This window comes from Sander lucioperca, chromosome 12, assembly GCF_008315115.2.
Source record: "Sander lucioperca isolate FBNREF2018 chromosome 12, SLUC_FBN_1.2, whole genome shotgun sequence".
NCBI classification, from domain to species: domain Eukaryota; kingdom Metazoa; phylum Chordata; class Actinopteri; order Perciformes; family Percidae; genus Sander; species Sander lucioperca.
Genome location: NC_050184.1, coordinates 31,779,266 through 31,797,809, shown reverse-complemented (window position 1 = coordinate 31,797,809; position 18,544 = coordinate 31,779,266). Strand labels below are relative to the sequence as shown.

Sequence of the window (18,544 nt, the reverse complement as noted above, 5' to 3'; positions counted from 1 at the left end):
AAATGTCTTTCTACAGGGCCCAGAATTTTGTGCTACGCCCCTGAGTTCATGACTCACATTCCCTAGAAGGGTGAGTAAACTAGCTGAAAAAAATCAATCAATTAGCCTAGTCAATCAAAAGAAAATGAATCTAACAATTTCGATAATCGATTATTTTTTAAGCAAAAATGTCAAACATTCTCTGGTTCCAGCTTCCTGAAGTTTGAGGATTTGCTGCTTTTTTCATTGTAAACAAACATGTTTTGGTTTTGGACTGTTGGTCAGACAAAACAAGCCATTTGATTAAAACTGTATAAATGATTATTGGATTAATCAGAGAAATAAGTGCCAGAAAAAAAGGTAAGGGTCATGGTTAAAAGAAACAAATGTTGACTGTTGTTAGGAAACTGAAAACGAACAGCGGCCTCGAGTGTCAAAGTTCTGTGGACCCATTAGTCCAGTGTTTCTCAAATGGGGGTGCGTGTACCCCTAGGGGTACTTTGGGGGACTGCAGGGGGTACATGACATTTTTTTGCAAAATGTTTTTCAGTTACAAGGCTGTAGTTACTTCTACTGTCATTTTTTTCTTCAAGTTTGTCGTTTTTTTTGTCTATTTTTTGTCATTTTTGTCGCTGTTTTTGAAGTTTGTCACCTTTTTTGGAGGTTTTGTCGCTTGTTTTGACCTATTCTTGCCTTTCTTCCTTACTTTTTTCTACTGTCTTTTTTATCTTCGAAGTTTTTGTCTCTTTTTCAAAGAAGTGTCTTGCTTATTTGAATTTCTTGTCGCTTTTGTCACCTTTCTACTGTGTTTTTCCAAGGTTTTGTCAGTTTTTTTTTTGTTTTAAGTTTTTGTCGCCTTTTTTCATGATCATTTAAATGTTTTCCAGGTACAAGGCTGTTGTTTAGTAAATCTATTGCTGACATCGCTGTATTGTTCCTCTTTATATAGACTTTTTTTTCTACCAAAAATTATTCGCACTGGTTGGGGGGGACATGGCTTAAGAAAACTGTTCAAAGGGGGTACATTATTGAAAAAAGCTTGAGAACCACTGCATTAGTCCATATGACCTCCTCTTCCTGTGGACTCTGGGTGTCTATAATGTCACACTGCTTCCTCTTTTGCTGAGAGGACTAATGCTGTCATCTTTCTTGGCGGGACAGTTTCTATCTTCAAAAGACCTCTCCCCATATAATTCTTGTTTCTCCCTCACTGTGGCATGGATTGACCCTCATACAGCAACACCGTCTCCTGCACCCTGATAGGCGGTTGACTCCTGCAGTGCTCTGAAGACGCCAGTAGGTGATGATAGAGAGCGGTAGAGCTTTATTGGCTTCAAAGGTGTGTGAGAGTGGCAAGGTTAAAACAAAACATTACTGGCCTACTTTTATATATTTTACAACGTTTAGACTTGTAAATATGTCGTGGATAAATAAGACGACCTGTCAGACATTATGATATTAGTACTTTTCTTGAATAACTTTTATTAAAGTGAAAAGGCAAACATGTAGCCTGATAAGGAGTCATACTGTTATTAGTGGCAGAGGCTCTTACAGGGGTCATGTGAAGTTAATATTGATCCAGTGTAATTTCATTTCATAAATTCATTCCCATATTTGAAGAGATCAATAAAGGCTGCAACCAACAGTTTGACCTGTTGTTGTGTGGCTTTCTCTGATTTAACCTTCTTGCAGGTTTTAAGGGATCCTAAGCCAAATAAAACAAGCACTCACAACACATAATAATAAGAATTTCAACAGAACATTTTAAATTCCTTGTGCAAAAAAAAAAGAGAAACTGGCAGTGTAATTTAGACCCAGAGTGTCCAAACTGTGCAGATTCTAAATGGTCTCTTCTTATTCAGGGACTGACAAATCCTCCAAAAAAGGCCCCATTTATTAGACACTAAACCCCCGCACTTCCTCAACCTTCCGAGAGATGACGCTAGAATCAAAAGACAAATCCAAAATTGGGGGGTCTCCAGCTCTGCTTGTGTCACATGGAAGCACAGTAGCTGAGCCGAGGGGATGCGAGTACAGATGGAAGGGGCTTGAGGGATTGTGGAGGAGAAAACCTGGAGGTAACACTGGAGAAAGCGGCAGCAGCAGCAGCAGCAGCAGCAGCACACAAGCAGGTTAGACACTTCCCAGCCTCCCTTCTGGCTGGGGAGCAGAGGCGCGCGGACGGGGCGCACAAGCGGGTCAGCGGGCGCTAAAGGATGTCACATGCAATATGCTGCATTCCTGTTTTCTGAAGCCCAAGAAAGCCAAGTTCTCTTCTTGATTGATTATGCTCGCGGGGAGCGCCTGGTCCGAGGGGAAGCAGAAACTAAATGAAGCGACCAGGGTTGATGCTGCGCCTCCCAAAATCTCTGAGCTGAGTGAGTACAGGGATATAGCGCAATGCTCTGTACCCGTGGCTATGTGACAGGCTGGAGGGAGGAGGGGAGGGGGGGGGGTCCATGCATATGTGCCTATAGATTCAGCTCGATAAGCTGCACACGCAGTTGGTACACAGCATCTTTTATTCATCCAGGACATGTAACCCACCGCTGCCTGTTTTTGTCTTTCTTTCTTTGTGTTTGCCCTGCCCTTTTCTTCATCTCCACTGGTCATACATTTAACACACAGACACGTGTGCACCCACCTCAGCGTTACTGCATTGCCTTTTTGTGATTTAAAGCCCCAAATGAACGGATTCATCAGAGAACTTCATTGTGATTTGATGAGAGGAAGGCGCAGGAAGCCTCCAATCATTTTTGTTTTCTGTGTGGTATCCCTGCTGACTCTGAAGCATAAAGATAATTAACGTTAGACCTTCCGTTAACATTTGCAGCCACCCCCCTCCCTTACTATTAAAAATAGGGGGGTGTGGGGAACTGGCTTTGTCGTGTAAGTTGCCAGCTGACCTCAGGGACACAACATCCTTTACCATCCTCACTTTGATCTGGAAATGAATCGGAAACGCTTTGATGATTAGAGGAGAAGAAAAGAAGGAGAAAGGGAAAACCCTGTGTTGCTACAGGCTTAATGAAACAATGATAAAAGCACACTGCATCATGCCTGAAATTCTTCATGTATAGCCTCCTCCTGCACGGGCATTTTATTTTACCCATCTTCACAGCCTGTATGGTTTTGTGTCTGAGAGCCGGCAACATTTTGAGGTCTGTAACCTGTTGTCAGCATCACTGCAGTTGGAGGTGTCAGAGCCCAGAGGCGCGGCGAGCAGCCGAACCGTCACCCAGCGTGAGATTGATGCCTGCTGAGTGGGTGCCATCATGAGCCACATACATACATACATACATACATACAACCTCCACAGATATAGGCTACAAACAAGCCTTCATGGAGGATTTCACTAAATAGATCCACAGTGTAAAAAGCTTGATGATGATTTCCCTTTTTAACTTTCAGCACCTCTCTTGTTGTTTCAAAGCTGCTGGAAAGGATGTGAATCATCTCATCACAAGACGTTATTCTGTAGAATTTTTCTGTGAATAATGTCAGGCGGTGTTTGTATCAGCGGCAGCGTTGCATAGATAAAGACAGAGCCTCAGCTTTCTTCCTCACGGGGGCTTGGTTAATCGTTGTTGCAAGCAAACATTTGACCTAATTCACATTCTCACACAATAGCTCTCTCCTCTCTCCCCCCATCTCTCTCTCTCTCTCTCTCTCTCTCTCTCTCTCTCTCTCTCTCTCTCTCTCTCTCACACACACACACACACACACACACACACACACACACACACACACACACACACACACACACAGCTGTTATTTGTGTCACACAGAGGGTGAGGGTTTTGCTCCACTTGAACTCCCAGGTGGTTTATCAAAACCTGAGCAGATTCGGCAGAGAGGCCACTGCTGGCTGGCTGGGTTTGTTGAGAGGAGCTCCAGTATTATTAATAATGAACACATGTAACGCAGTGCATGTTCCTAGAAAATTAAAATCCTACTGGTATTTATTGCAACACTGTAGGGCGAAATGTGTCCCTTAGAAAATGCTTTTTATGAGGATAACACAACAGATTTCCATGTTTGACTTTTGTGCCGTAAGCAGAAACCATAAACATTTTTTTTGTTATTGTTTTTAAGAGTTGGAGTATCAGTAGCATTTATTTAGTTTGAGAAAAAGACAAAATGATGTGCTGTTTTTTTTCTTAAATTTGATTTGATCTGATTGGTCAAATGTTTCACCCAGTGTGTTTCCATTAAAGATGTTTCACTGTTGAGATTGGATCAAAGTTAACAGGTGATATGTTCATTCAATCAGTAATCCAGGACTGCAACTAATGGTTATTTTCTCCAATAATCGATTAAGAGTGCTCAAATTGATAGTTTGTAAAACAGAGCCCAACGCAATGTCCTCAAATGTCTTATTTTGTCTGAGGAACAGTTGGAAATCCGAAGTGAATCTTTTTTTATATAATGTAAGACGTAGGCCTATATAACAAAAGATGCAGCACATTTCTTACATTTGAGAAGCTGGAACCATCAGATAGAATCGTGTATTGATTAGTCAATCGAAAGAAGATTAATTGGCAACTATTTTGATAGTCGATTAATCGTTTAAGTCATCCATTCTCTGGTTTTCCAGCTTCTCCAATGTGAGGATGTTCTGCTTGTCTCTGTTTTCTATCATTATAAACTGAATACATTTGCTGTTTGTGATTGTTACTTGTAATTCATCGATCAATTATGAAATATAAATAAATACTCAACAGATTAATCAATAAGCCCTATCAGATTTGAGCAATTTAGCTTGAAAAATGACTTAAACGAGTCATCATCAAAATAATTTTTTTTGTTGATCAGCTAATCGTCGGCTAATCAGCACTACAGTCGTCCACATTGCAACTGTTGTGACCCAAACTTTCATCCATTCATTCATTCATTCACCTGTATCCAACATTATGTCTGTACAGCTGCAATGATTAGTTGATTAGTTGATTAGTTGATCGACAGAAAAACAATCGGACGGCACCTATTCGATAATCGATTACTCGATTTTTAAAGTAAAAATTGTTTGTGTGAGTGTTTGCTGCTTGTCTTTTATGTGATAGAAAATACAATATTTTTAATGTTTTACACTGTTGCTCAAACAAAACAGCCAATTGTATGTTGGTTTCCAGTGTTTCATGAACCAAATGATTAATCCAAAAAAGAATTGGCAGATTAATCAATAACGAAAATAATCGCTAGTCTCCTGTGTGTCCACTGGCAGTAGAAGAGAAAAACATATACAAGGAAGAAATAGAAATCTGTATATTTTATATGCAGCAACATAATATAAGCTCAAAAGTCCACTTACTAGCTTTCAGAGCTTTCAAACATTTACAGGCTTTATTTGCTAAAATGTGAACTTTTATTTGTTTGTATTTTACTTTACTTGGTTTATGATCATAGCAACGCAATGCACCGATCTGACTTATTAGTCCCAATACGATACCAATACCGAGTCCCGATCCAATACCCAGTGTTTAATTAATAAGCTGTATGGCTCACTTTGTGGAAGTGACTGGGATCGTTTTCCTATGTGTAAGGCAACATCAGACTTGACTTAAACATTGCTAACAAACAAATACATAGATATAAATTTACGGAATTGTTATTTATTATTCAAATAATAAATTGTGAACCAGCAACTAAAGAATCTTCAAAATTAACACGAGTTACAATTCAAGTGTAAACGTTTTAGATGCAGCAAAAAATTGGTCAACACTGAATTGAATATATTGGCCGTGTTGTCACCGATAAACCAGCTATTTGAGTCAGTTTCTGCCAGATATCTGCATCGTTGCATCCCTACATGCAATACATGTGATTCAGTAAAGAAACCAGATTTTAATGATCGCTGATGCTCCAGTTTCCTCGCCACATACAGCCCCCCTCTCAGTGTAAGTAGCCTTCTGGTCTGTGATACACGGCCATGGCAACACCTGGCAAATCTACACCTGCAGGTATTTGCTGGTAGTTTGTAACAAGCACACTGAGCGCCACAGGCAGATGGGGGGGGGGGGGGGGCTCTCTGTGGCTTACGGAGAGGGGCTTTGTTTAGCAGAAAAATCAGCCAGGGAAGGGCCATTTCTTGCTCTTGCTCTAAGCGCTACGTCCAATTGGTTGGCTCGTGTGAGGCAGCTCTAGGGCCAGAGATTACACTGCAGTGCTGAGGCGTCACTCTGGCTGAACACCGCAGGTGGAGGCAGGGGGAGAGAAGAATGGGTAGGGAGGTGAGGACACACTCAATGAGACTGGGAAGGGGAAGGAAGGCCGGGAAACCTTGTTGGGAAATGTGACAGCCTCTTCTCATCATCTGCTTTCAGCGTCTTCAAACACCTGCCACAGGACTCCCACGCATGTCTTCCTCCCCTCCTCTCTCTCCTTTCTTTTCTCCACACCTACACCTTTCCCCCTTTCTTCTCTCTCATTACCCTCTCCATCTCCACTCCTCGGCTCTGTTGTCAAATCAGCACAGATATAATTACACTGACACAACTGCGAATTAAACGAGCATTGTCTCACAGGTTCTTTAAATCCAGCATAATATTTCAGACCCACTCAGGAAGTGTTCTGTTGAAGATGAATTGGTGGCATTTAAAGCAGGTCTGTGAAATCTTTGACATGTTTGCTGGCTGCTGTTAAAATACCTAAAATAGTTTTGACAGACATGCTGGCAAAACATGTTTGCTGCTCTTTATACATGCTCAAAGAAGTATGTAATTATGTTGGATATTTAGTGTTGTAAAATATGACTTAGATCGTGTTTATAGTAACTAACGTTGGGTTAATTTGAACCAGGAAACCAAGCAGTTGTTTCTGGTCAGGTTGCCCTGAACTTACAAAGAAAACTACAAGCATTGTGCAAAGAACCACCAAGACATCTGTGTATGAAATTTGGTCCAAATTGGATTTCATGCTGAGAACAGTTTGGTTAGTGGCTGGATCTCCTCAAAGAAATGAAAATTACTCCCAAATCTGCACAACTTCTGCAGAGCCTGATACACGTTTGTCCTGTCTCTGCAGATACAGTAGGAAAGTCCGTCAAAGAATATGCTCTGAATACTTTCGTAGAAAAGAAGAAACATTCACAAAGAAGAAAATAAAAGATCAAGGGGAAAATCCACATAGATTAACCTTTAACATTAAAATAGAGGCAGTGCAGATTACTGTGCTGACCACTGATATACAGACCACACCCTCTACTGAGTGTGTTAAAGTCTAACTGAAATTAAATTGAATTAGTTTTGTCTGCTACAGCATACATATCTGCTCTGTAAATCAATTGTGCTGTGTCAGAAACTAAAAGAGAAAAATTGATATTTTTTTGTATCATGATGGCACCCTCTAATTTTGCATTAATTCAACAGTATTCAATACACCCAATCAAATCTTGCATAAAGCAGTAACGTCAGCGATCACAACACATGAGCCACAGACTCTGAACAACAACCCACATTAGCTTTCCTGCTACATTCTCGTTTTTATATCACTTACAAACATGAACACACATCTTATCCTGCACCTTAGCTTGTTGAACAAGCAACCACACAAACATTCACTGTGGAAAAGTACACTGTTAATGTCAGTTTGAAGGCTACATAGCTACTTAGCTGTACAGCTGCAGCACATTAAACAACATGTAGCCTAAACATACCTGCAAATGTCCCCTCTGCCTAGTTCGATGCTGGTGTGTGGTCCTGCAAATGGAAGCTGCTGTCAGTCAAACACAGACACACCCCTACAGCCAGGTGGGAATGACTGTGGCCTAAATTAGCAGACCCGGACTCAAGGAATATGTGGATAAAACATTAAAGTGTGCAACAATCTCACTGATTAGTATACTTTCAATGTCATTTTATTGACCTGTGTTGGACATATAACTAAAATATAATGAACTCCAACGGAGGACTTTGCGTTAAGACTGACTTAATTAGGTCAAACCACCACACACGGCTGTAGATGCTTGGTGTTGTCATACAGTCTAGATGGTCAAAACAGTAAAAATGTATAGCAACCCTTCCTAATGCTTGGTGTGATTTTCGTTTTTTTCTTAAGGGAGTCCAGAGATGATATGCCACATTTGATGGACATGGTGTAAGAGAATTTTAGAAAATTAAAGACAGTGGAAAATAGTGCTACATTTTTGGTATGTGTGCCAGATTGAGCAGTCAAATCTGTTGGCCATAGATAATATGCAGCCAGTCTTGGCGAGATGTGGCGAATACATTGGCGAGACAGACTGACGGCTTTTACTTCTGTGGAAGATGGTACACAAAACATTGGGTGACAGAAAATGGACTAGATGACAAAAAGTAGGATTTGCATAACTGGCGTGGGTATGGCCTAAATCAGCAGACCTGGCTGCACTTAAGTAATATATGGATAAAACATAAATGTGTGCAACAATCTGGCTGAGTCATACATCTTTGTGCGATTTTAGTGGATGAGATCTATCTGGGATAAAGCATAATGAACCCCAAATTAAGTTTACCCAAATAACAAGGTTATGAACCGATGATTATAGTGGAGAAGAGCGTACCAGAAATTCATGCTTGGGTTGCTTGAATCCTTATTAGGCCTCACTAACTTCACAGATCTCTGCTGCAGCGCTAAAGCTAAACTATCTGAGTTGCAAAAAGACAGCAACAGTCTTGAGGTGTCCAAGGCTTTTGGTTAACCTTCAGAGAAGATACACATGCTTCACCAGAGACAAATTATTAGAGTAATTTGGACTGTGAAGATTAAATTCTGCCTGAAAGGAAAGGATCTATGTGGAATCTAATACTAAAACAAGCTTTCAGATTTGATCATTAGCGAGGAGGATTGAGGATGAGTTTGTCTAAAATTACAAGATTCATCATGAAGGGTTTTTTTTGGAAGATAATATGTCGTTATAAGATGAATAAATACATGAAAGACATTTGGACAGACGTATACAGACAGTTTAGTATCATCATCCCAACAACAAGACTTTGGATAAAACCAGGCGGTATGTTTCCCTCAGTCTGCTGCTCAGTCTTGTTGTTGCTGATGGACAAGTGACAAATAAACACACATGAACACACACTGTCACAGTAGACAGATGCGATGATTTGACAGAGACTAAATACAGGCTTGTTGTTTGGTCTTTTTGGTGTTTATTTGAAACATATTTCACTGCCAAATATGAAATTATCTGGCAAGAAGCGAGGGGTAGAGGAGAAGCAAAAAAAGATGTTTCTGTCTGCTCGCTCTGCTTTCACTCGTCTCCTTCAGTTTACTCTGCCTGCTGGCATGTTCAGCCTTGGCTGTGACTCATAGTACCTTCTCAATATGTATGTTTGCTCTTGTTTGAATGGTTCAAACCATGGGAAGTGTGTATTTACACATATGCATTGCAGCAGCTACCTGCAAACAGAGACTCTCAGCGTTCAGATATATATAGATATATTTTTTCAGTTATAAAGCAAAGTGTTAAATGTAGAATTGTTGGATTACTTTATAGCTCACATTTAAGCATTGCAGACCCAGATACTTGCAAATCTTTGTTGGTGAGCAGGTATGCTGTTGATGTCTATGTAAGTGTGACACAGATCTCAGTAATCCCTCCCAACAAGGTAAAGCAGAAGCACATGCCGGAGGCGTAATGTCTGTTCACTTCACTGCTTCAGCGCTGGATGAGAATTCTTACTTTCCCTCTTACGATACGATACAACTTTTTAGTCGGTTTACAATGAAATTCATTTTGCGTTCCCGGGCAGCTACGCTCAAAACAAAAAGAAAAGCAAAATACACACAGAGTTAGATAACAATTACACATATAGTACAAAGATGAAAACACATCAACAGCCATGACAAAGAAACATGTTTGATGATATCCTCGGATCCAGATCTTAATTGGCAGCACACTGATTTTTCGAATCTTCTCAAACTGCTGCTTCCCTTCACTGTGGATATTTTACTTCTGGTTCCGCTGCTTTGTTGACCTACTAAAGAAGTATGTTTATGTCTTTATGTTTTGTAAAGGTTAGATCATTTTGTAATTAAGCACCACTCTGTGCCTTCTCGCTGCAGATCCCAGTGAGAACGTGGTACTTCCCTGCGTGGATGAGTTGTAAGGGTGTGAGTGTGAGTGTGTGTGAGAGCAAGTGAGCGTCAGCGCTCCCACATGGCCTCCATGCAGGACGGGCTGAACTTCACGGCTCCTCCCTACGGCAAGGTCCTGCTGCTGGGTGCTATCGCTGCTGCCTCAGCCTTTGTTGTCACCATCCTCATCGTGGTGCTCTGCGTGGGCTGCCAGAGGTGAGGCACTATGCGCACACATGCACGCACGCACGCACGCACGCACGCGCACACACACACACACACACACACACACACACACACACACACACACACTCGCTCAATTACACATGCACGCACCAGTGGTGGAAGAAGTACTCAGATCCTTTACTTAAGTAAAAGTAGCAGTAGCAATACCACAATGTAAAAATATTCCATTACAAGCATGCATTCAAAATACTTAAGCAAAATTACAGAAGTATTATCAGCTGAATGTACTTACAGTATCTAAAGTAAAGGTATTGCAGTAAAATGTCCCCTGTGACCAGTGGTGGAGGAAGTATTCAGATCTTTTACTTAAGAAAAGTAGCAACACTACAGTGTACAAATACTGTTACAAGTAAAAGTCCTGCATTAAAAATCTTAATCAAGTAAAAGTACAAAAGTATCAGCATCAAAATATACTTAAAAGTAAAAGTATGCATTTTGCAGAATGGCCCATTTCAGATATATTACATCACTGGATTACAATTATTGATGCATTTATGTGTAAGCATCACTAATGTTGCAGCTGGTAAATGTGGAGCTAATCTTTACTACTTTATATACTGCTGGGCATCTTAATCTACAAAAATATATCTCATTATTTATTAGTTTATTTACATTTTGTATTAATAATTTGGATCTGCAAAGTAACTAAATGTAGTGAAGTAAAAGGTGCAATATTTGCCTCTTGGAGTAGAAGTATAAAGTATCTTAAAATGGAAATACTAGTAAAGTACCTCAAATTTGTACTTCAGTGCAGTTCTTGAGTAAATCTACCACCACTGGCACTTACAAGCAAATATACTCAATCACACACACACACACACACACACAGTCATAAGATGACTCAGACACACATGGACAGTGACTCAAACTCTCTCTCGCTCTCTCTCTCACACACACACACACACACACACACACACACAGTCCATCACTGTACTAAGTGTCAACCTGTGTGACAGAGCGGTTGTGTTTACCACAGGAAGGGGAAGACACACAATGTTCCCAGCGAGGGTGGAAAACACCGTCTCATGGACATGGTAGGTATCAGGCAACACGCTCCTCCATTTTTTTTTTTTGTTGCAGCAGAGGTTGCTGAAGCAACTTAATTCACCAGGGCACAATATCATTCAGAGGACACCCCTACAGTCTTAATGAGTTGTTTAACTGGCCTTGTGTGTGTGTGTGTGTGTGTGTGTGTGTGTGTTGTCAGGGTATACTCAGGCAGTCGAAGCTGCGTTCCATCAGTAAATCAGACACTGAGATGAACAAGATGAACTGCAATGGCAAAAGTAAGTGCATCTTTCACATACAAATCCTGACCTGTGCTGTACTGTACCTCGCTGTTGTCTGGTGAAAAATGTCTCCTTAAAGAACTTAAACAGTCTGGTCATGTTTCTAGCTACATGACAAAGCGAAAGGGGAAAAGGGAATTCTTGAAGAATTGAATTTGAAAGTTTTTTCTCAACCACATGAGCATGCAGCTGTGGAAGAAGTACTCAGATCCTTTACAACAAAAAGTAGTATACCACAGTCAAAATACTCTTACAAGTCCTGCATTCAGAATGTTACTTAAGTAAAAGAACAGAAGCATTATCAGCAAAATGTACTTAAAGTATCAAAAGTAAAAGTACCTATTATGCAGAATGGCTCCTTTCAAAGTGTTATAAAATATTTGAATCTGTATTATAATTCAGTTTTTAACATGTAAGCCCAATGTGGAGCATATTTTAGATACTTTGCATACTACTGGGTAGAATAGTGGTATAAATTACTGCATCAAATTGTCAAATAACTCTAGAGTTAAAAGTACAATATTTCCCTCTGAAATGTAGTGGAGTAGAAGTATCAAGTGGCATAAAATAGAAAATACTCAAGCAAAGTACAAGTTTGTCAAAATTGTAAGTATTGTTGAGTAAAAGTACTTATTTTCCACTGCAAGCAATCATCTTCCCGCTTATTTTAAAGCATGAAAATCATAAACAGTGGAGATACAAGGTTTTCACCCAACAGAATCACAATAGTCTGTGAATTGGCGAAAATGGAAAATCAATCGGAAAATTAAGCAGCAGATAAATGACAAGTAATCCTAGCATGTTCTGATTTGGCTCGTCCTCATAATAAATGGCTTGGAGTCCAAAAAACAACAGATAATGTAAATAAACATTTAGGTCAATGCTTAACATTCACGTGATGTCACCGCACACTTTCCTCCACGTGCTCCGTGTCTGATTCGGCCTTAAATTCATGTAAAACCATAAATGCAATTTACCCTAAAACAGAATTCACATTACCTTTACAATTCAGCCTTATTCCACTGGACTGATCAAGCTTGATTTATGGACATACATCTCTTTCTCTCTCAAAGACAGAAATCAGAGAGCCAAGACAAGTCCTGGAGCTCCATCACTGACAGTCAACAGGGAACTGTGTTTGTGGGCACTGTGACAGTAGCCTGAGAGGGTTTGAAGAAATATAAGCATATGTCCTGTTTCCACTACAGTGGAATGAAGTCAATTTGGACGCGTTTTCTCAAAACATCTACGTCAGTTCCCAGTTTACTGTCAGCTCCAGATTTTCTCTCTCTACCAGCGAGAGATTTAATCATGTTCACAAATGTTTGTTCAGTACAAGAAGAGCAAACGTATGTGAGTTCTGTTTTATGGTGGGCATCGGCCTGTTTGTGCCGTTCAGAGGCATCTAAAAAGAAAGGTATGGACCTTCTGCTGCTGCCCAGCAGGTCTAACTCTGACCTTCGTTCTCAAGGCAGGCAGCTTCCCCAGATCCCCTCCGGGACTGGAGAGGACGGAGAGCACACTTACTCTGAAGTGGGCCGAAGCTCTTCCACCACACGTACTGACGATGCCCTGTACGCCATGGTAGGCAGGGCCGGGCAGACGGACACCCCGGCCCCTCCGGCAGTCCCCGCCAACACCCCGGCGCCCCCAGACCCAGACGGTGATGTGGAAGGAGGGCTACCCGAACCCGAGGCCCAGGTCATGGCTCCCCCTCACCCTCCGGAGACGGCCGAGTACGCCTGCGTCAGGAAGCTGAGGAAGGCTGACAAGGCACCCCAAAAGAGGGACAGCGGGACGGATATGGTGGAGCCGCCGGTGCCGCCTCCACGACACGCCCCGCCGTCACATCCCGCCCCTCCTCCACCACACCCCCATAGCACAAAGTTGCCCCGTAGAAACGTGGATGCCTTCAACGTCCCGGCGTTCCCAAAGGTTGGTAGAGAAACTGTTGTTTTCATCTGATTCATTTAAATTGTTTACAAAACAGTTATTGAGCTTTACATGTCATTCATTCAATATAGTACAGTAGTGAAAAATATCTTCACACGAGGACGTGGTGCACTTACTAATAGCTTTTCTCTAGCACTTTCAGCTGCATCTCATCTCCATGACAACTGGGCAAACTCCATACGCTGATGAAGACCATGAGATGCAGTTGAAAGTGGAAAAGCTAGTAAGTGGACTTTATGTTAAGATTGTTGAAGTAAAAAAAAAAAAAAACTTTTACTGGTGTGAACTGGTTTTAACATTGTGTTATTTAGGATTCATGTAAGTAACTTTTTAACCTTTAGAGCAGATTATTTCAGGTGAGAGATTATTTTTTATTGGTTGTAAGGATTAGATTAAGTCTTTAAATTGGATTATTTTCATGGGAAGGGATTAAATAAAGGGCAGAAAACATGTAATAAAAGAACTAGTCATATAAATAGGTGAACTTTTCTCACATAATGTCAGTGGCCTTGTATTTGATGCCACTCAAAACAAAGGCAATAACAACACATCTTTGTGTTCAGCCTAGACAGCATCATCTGGTAATGTTGTAAAGGATTCAGTTTTATGGGCTGAAGGAAGTGAGGAAGTGAAAACCTGAGGGGGAGATGAAGTTCACAGCTAAGTTAGGTTGCTCTCCAGAGGTCTGAATGGAGTGGCAGTTGAGATCAGCCTTGTGCACTGACTTTACTGGAAGGCCCTAAAAGTGTCTATTATCCACATTATTGGTGTGGCTCTATGGATGGAACTGTTGGTCTGTTATTCAGTCAGTCAAGCACTATCAGGTGGATTGCCATTAAGTTCAGTACAGACATTCATGTTCCCCGGAGGATGAATCTTACTGACTTTGGTGATCCCCTGACTTTTCCTCTAGCGCCAGCATGAGGTTGACATTTGTGGTTTAAGTGAAATGTCTTAGCAACCATGGGATCGTTGTCATTCAATTTGGTAAAAACATTCATACTGCCCTTAGGATGAGTTGTGAGAACTAAAATTTGCCCAATACTTTTATGGTTTATGACCAAGTTCCTGCTAAAATAATGACCTCAGCTGTACTTTGGGGTTAGCAAAATGTTAAAATGCTAAACTGAGATGGTGAACATGGTGAACATTGCTACTCTGAGCATGCTGATGTTAGCATCTAGCTCAAAGCACAACTGTGCCCGAGTAGGCTGGTGTCTCACAGAACTGCTGGCGTGGCTGCAGACTCTTAGCAGGCGCTCAGACTGAAAACATCCCTGTGTTAACAAAACACAAGGCTGCGCTGGAACAGATCCATAAATTTGAAGGCTTAAAACACTGCGCAGCGCTTTATAAGTTTAGAACTCTGGAAAGTTATCACAATATCCCAATTTTTCTTTTTTACCTGTGGTCATGATGGTTGCTTGGTAAGCTGTAAAAATATAGCTTTGGAATTACACAGTAATCTACCAGGAATGTACACTTGTACGTTTGATTGGCCACTGCAGCGCCTTGCCAACTTTTGTTTTCTGCTGCGTTGTCATACTGGCCTCAAGGGGGCTGCGTTTTATCATGCAGGACTAGAGCTGGTCTTAGTTAGTCTTGTTTAAACAGTCTTCGTGTCTCAGTTTGGTGTGAAAAGTCTCTCAGAGATCTTCGTTTTGATTGTTAAGCGCAGGTGTTTGTTGCCGTCTGTATTGACATGTGTAACAGACGTCATTTAAGATGAATGTTATGTGTGTAGCTCTTTGTCCGCATCGGCATGACACATTAATATGCAGCGTGTCGTCCAGGTACAGCGGAGAGTATTTCTGTCAGATTTCCTGTTGATGCTGCAGAGGATCTCCACGGTTGTAATCGTGCCAACGCTGCAGTTTTCTCTGCACTCGGCTTCACCATGCATGGTGTTGAGATATGTTAGCGCTTCTGTAGACATTACCTTGAAGTCCGGGCAATGAGATGTGTTAATTTGTCGTAGTTCTTGGTGATAGTGGGATATTTGTGCTCTCAACGGTGTCACCTCTTCCATATGTTGGCAGCAGCAGGAGTGTAGGCAGGCTGTCTGCCTTTACTGTGGGCATAAAGGCTTTGTGCTACCCTCCAGGTGACAGTGGGAGACCATTTGCTGCTCTGCGTGAGGTCAGTGAGGTTGTGCTATCTGCTGTGACCTGAGTTCAGTAACACACACAGGTCACAGGCTTACATGTGTACGCTGTCTGCTCGCAGGGCTGTTCACCACTGATGTTCTTGTGGATGACGCAACATGTTGAAATTGAGTCATCCAGAATATAAGCTCCTCGCGTTACAACCTTTACCTGCAGGGAAAATCTAGTCATTACTGTATGAAATAAATCTAATACATTTCTAATGCCCTCTCTTTGCTACAACAGTTCTGCGTGTTTAACGAGGTTAATTTGTCTTTGACGAACATCGTCCGTTCTGCTTTTAAAATGCAATTTTTTTTATATTCACAAATACTCACAGAAGATGAACATGTGACGAGCTCTGCCCCGATTTGTTGTTCTGTTGACAGGAAGTGATGTTCATGGGCAACGGAGAGCAGTATATCTGGAAGCCTCCAGAGGAGGAGGAGATGCTCATGCACCAAACTAAAGCCCTGGGACCACCAAGTGCTCACACAGTGGAGAATATACAACCGGCTGCCACTGTGGTGAGCCTGGACTTTTCAGTCTTTGCATCAACCTGGTTTATTTGTGAAGTTACTGTGTTGAAGCTCCCTGTTCCCCATGTCCCCCTTAAATCTACGATTATAGGTAGCTTTAATATTAGACAAAACACTTTTACATATTGATTTACAGTTTCCATATTCTGTATCTGCTGGACCCAGGACTTCACTGAAGTGATTTATCACTATTAAATGTATTTAATCCAGCATCAGTTTGTGCCTCTCATGTACAGTATTACGCATTTGATGTAAGCATTTGTTTTTGTGAAAAATAAATGCAAGGCGATCTTTTAAAACCCAGAAGGTTGTTTAACAAAAGTACTTTCTTGAAGGTATCTTGAGAATCCTCAAAGAGCCATTCAGTCCACTGCAAAATATGCTTATTCACTTCGAAATAGAGAGTTAGAAGAACGTGTCTGTCCATTAAATATGAATTAGCTTAGCTTCGCTTAGCATAAAGACTTGAAACAGGGGGTACAGCTAGCGTGGCTTCATACAAAGGTAACTTAATCTGCCAACACACATTATACCTCGTTTGTTTAATTTGTAGCAAAACCCAAAGTTTTAACGAGGATTATGTGCCAGACTATATCTTGGCACAGTGGCACAGTGACTTCCTAGAGTCACAGCTGGTTGCCTGGCAACCTCAGGTTAGTGACAATAAGCCCTTGACCCCCGTAAAACCACAGTTTATCAATTTAATACTTACTGTATGTACTGTACTAGTTTTTGTACAGATGAAACACACAATGTATAACATATTAATTAGTGAGTTTAAGAGGTGATGGAAGGCATATTTAGTTGCTTTTGGACAGCCGGGCTAGGATAAGCTAAGCTAAGCTAAGCTAAGCTAACTAGCTGCTGACTTCAGCTTCATATTTAACATACAGACATACATTGATCTTCTCATGATTTAACTTGTCAAAAAAGTTAATAAGCACATTTCCATTTTCTTTCAAGCCTTTTTTTTACAGTCTAATCTCAGTGACGTGTTGTTTGACTGCAGGTGGCTGAGATGTACTCCAAGGTGTGTAAACCAGGAAAGAAGAAGAGAGCCGTGCCGGGGTCTCCTCCAGCCAATCCTGGCTTCCGGACCTTGGGTCGTGGAGACCGGGACCGAGACCGGGACGGGGGGTTTAGTGTAGTGGTCAAACCCCAGACGTGGGCCCTTCAAGAGGGCAAAGCAGTGGGAGGGCCCCTGGTAGACCACTGCTACGAGTCCATCGGGACAGAGGAGTGCGATCTGGCCTATGAGAACATGGAAGGTGGCGGCGCCTGGAAGCGAGAGAGGCCCCCCAACACGTGTGCCACCCTGCGGCCGAGGAGGAAGAAAGCCCAGCAGCCCTTGCAGCAACAGCAGCCCCCTCCCCCGCCGCCCACACAGCAGACCCCCAAGTTACAGCACCTGCCCGCCAAAGCCCTGCTGCTGCCGGGGGAGAACCTGTATGAAAGCATCGGCGACCTGAAGCAGGGCTCCGCCACCTCCAGCACCACCACCATCTTCACTTTCAACGACGGCATGGAGATGTATGTGACAGGGCTCTGAGGCGGCGGCTGCACTGTGACCCCTATCCTTCCACACAAGGAGCTGAGCTCACACCACAAGGAGTGACGGCTGAGCCCCTGTCATGCTCACCCACACATACTGTTTACATTCAAGTCATAACGTCATGCCTCTCACAGGCCCACGAGGCCTCGGGCAATAACGTTGATCTGTTATGACCTGGGCTGAACACAAAGTCCAATCTAAAAACCTTATAAGGAATCCAAAGGTAGTGAATAATAAATGAGCACAAGACCATCGCAGAGCAGTCTGCAGGTAACAGTAGCACTTCTATTTTACTGATACATATGTGCGAAGCACAATAAAGTAAAAAGCCTAAATTCTTCCTCAATTCTAGCGGGTAAAAATAGTCCTAGCAGGACTCTTATCAGGGGAAAAAGGCACAGCGTTGTGTGAAATCTTTTGGTAGCACTTATCATGAACAGGCCTTCCCTGTAGTTGGTCAAGATGTGATTCAGGACGGAATTAAAATGATATAAAGGAATGAATTACTAATCAAAATTCTTGAACGCTCAGGGACCGAGAGAAACAATTATGAGAGTATTATAATAAAAATTGCACACATTTTGCATTCCTCCTAAAAGCTTCAACTAATTTAGACTATCATTATGTTGAAAAACCAACCAGATACTTCCCTCCGTCATGTTTTGTTTCATCTTACATGGACTGAACACTGTCTCCACTGCCGTCTGTAAATGAAGTGTTTTACTTTGTTGATCCTGTTTCTGCACTTTGCCTGCTACAAGTTGCATGCTAAAAAAA

At 41.7% G+C, this 18,544-nt stretch overlaps 1 protein-coding gene across 2 annotated transcripts; it reads left to right on the top strand.

Moving 5' to 3' along the window:
* The first annotated feature begins 1,958 nt into the window (after positions 1-1,958).
* Positions 1,959-18,544, top strand: si:dkey-70p6.1 (uncharacterized protein LOC570575 homolog). 2 transcript variants are annotated; one of them, XM_031290404.2, is made up of 8 exons: positions 1,959-2,357; positions 10,033-10,260; positions 11,267-11,324; positions 11,498-11,576; positions 13,051-13,514; positions 13,666-13,755; positions 16,066-16,203; positions 17,225-18,544. In XM_031290404.2, the coding sequence occupies exons 2-8, from the start codon at positions 10,127-10,129 to the stop codon at positions 17,762-17,764; spliced, it is 1,503 nt and encodes a 500-aa protein (XP_031146264.1). In that variant the 5' UTR covers positions 1,959-2,357; positions 10,033-10,126; the 3' UTR covers positions 17,765-18,544. The 2 variants fall into 2 exon arrangements, with proteins under 2 accessions (XP_031146264.1, XP_031146265.1); XM_031290405.2 differs by lacking the exon at positions 13,666-13,755 and having other exon boundaries at positions 1,960-2,357; positions 17,225-17,764.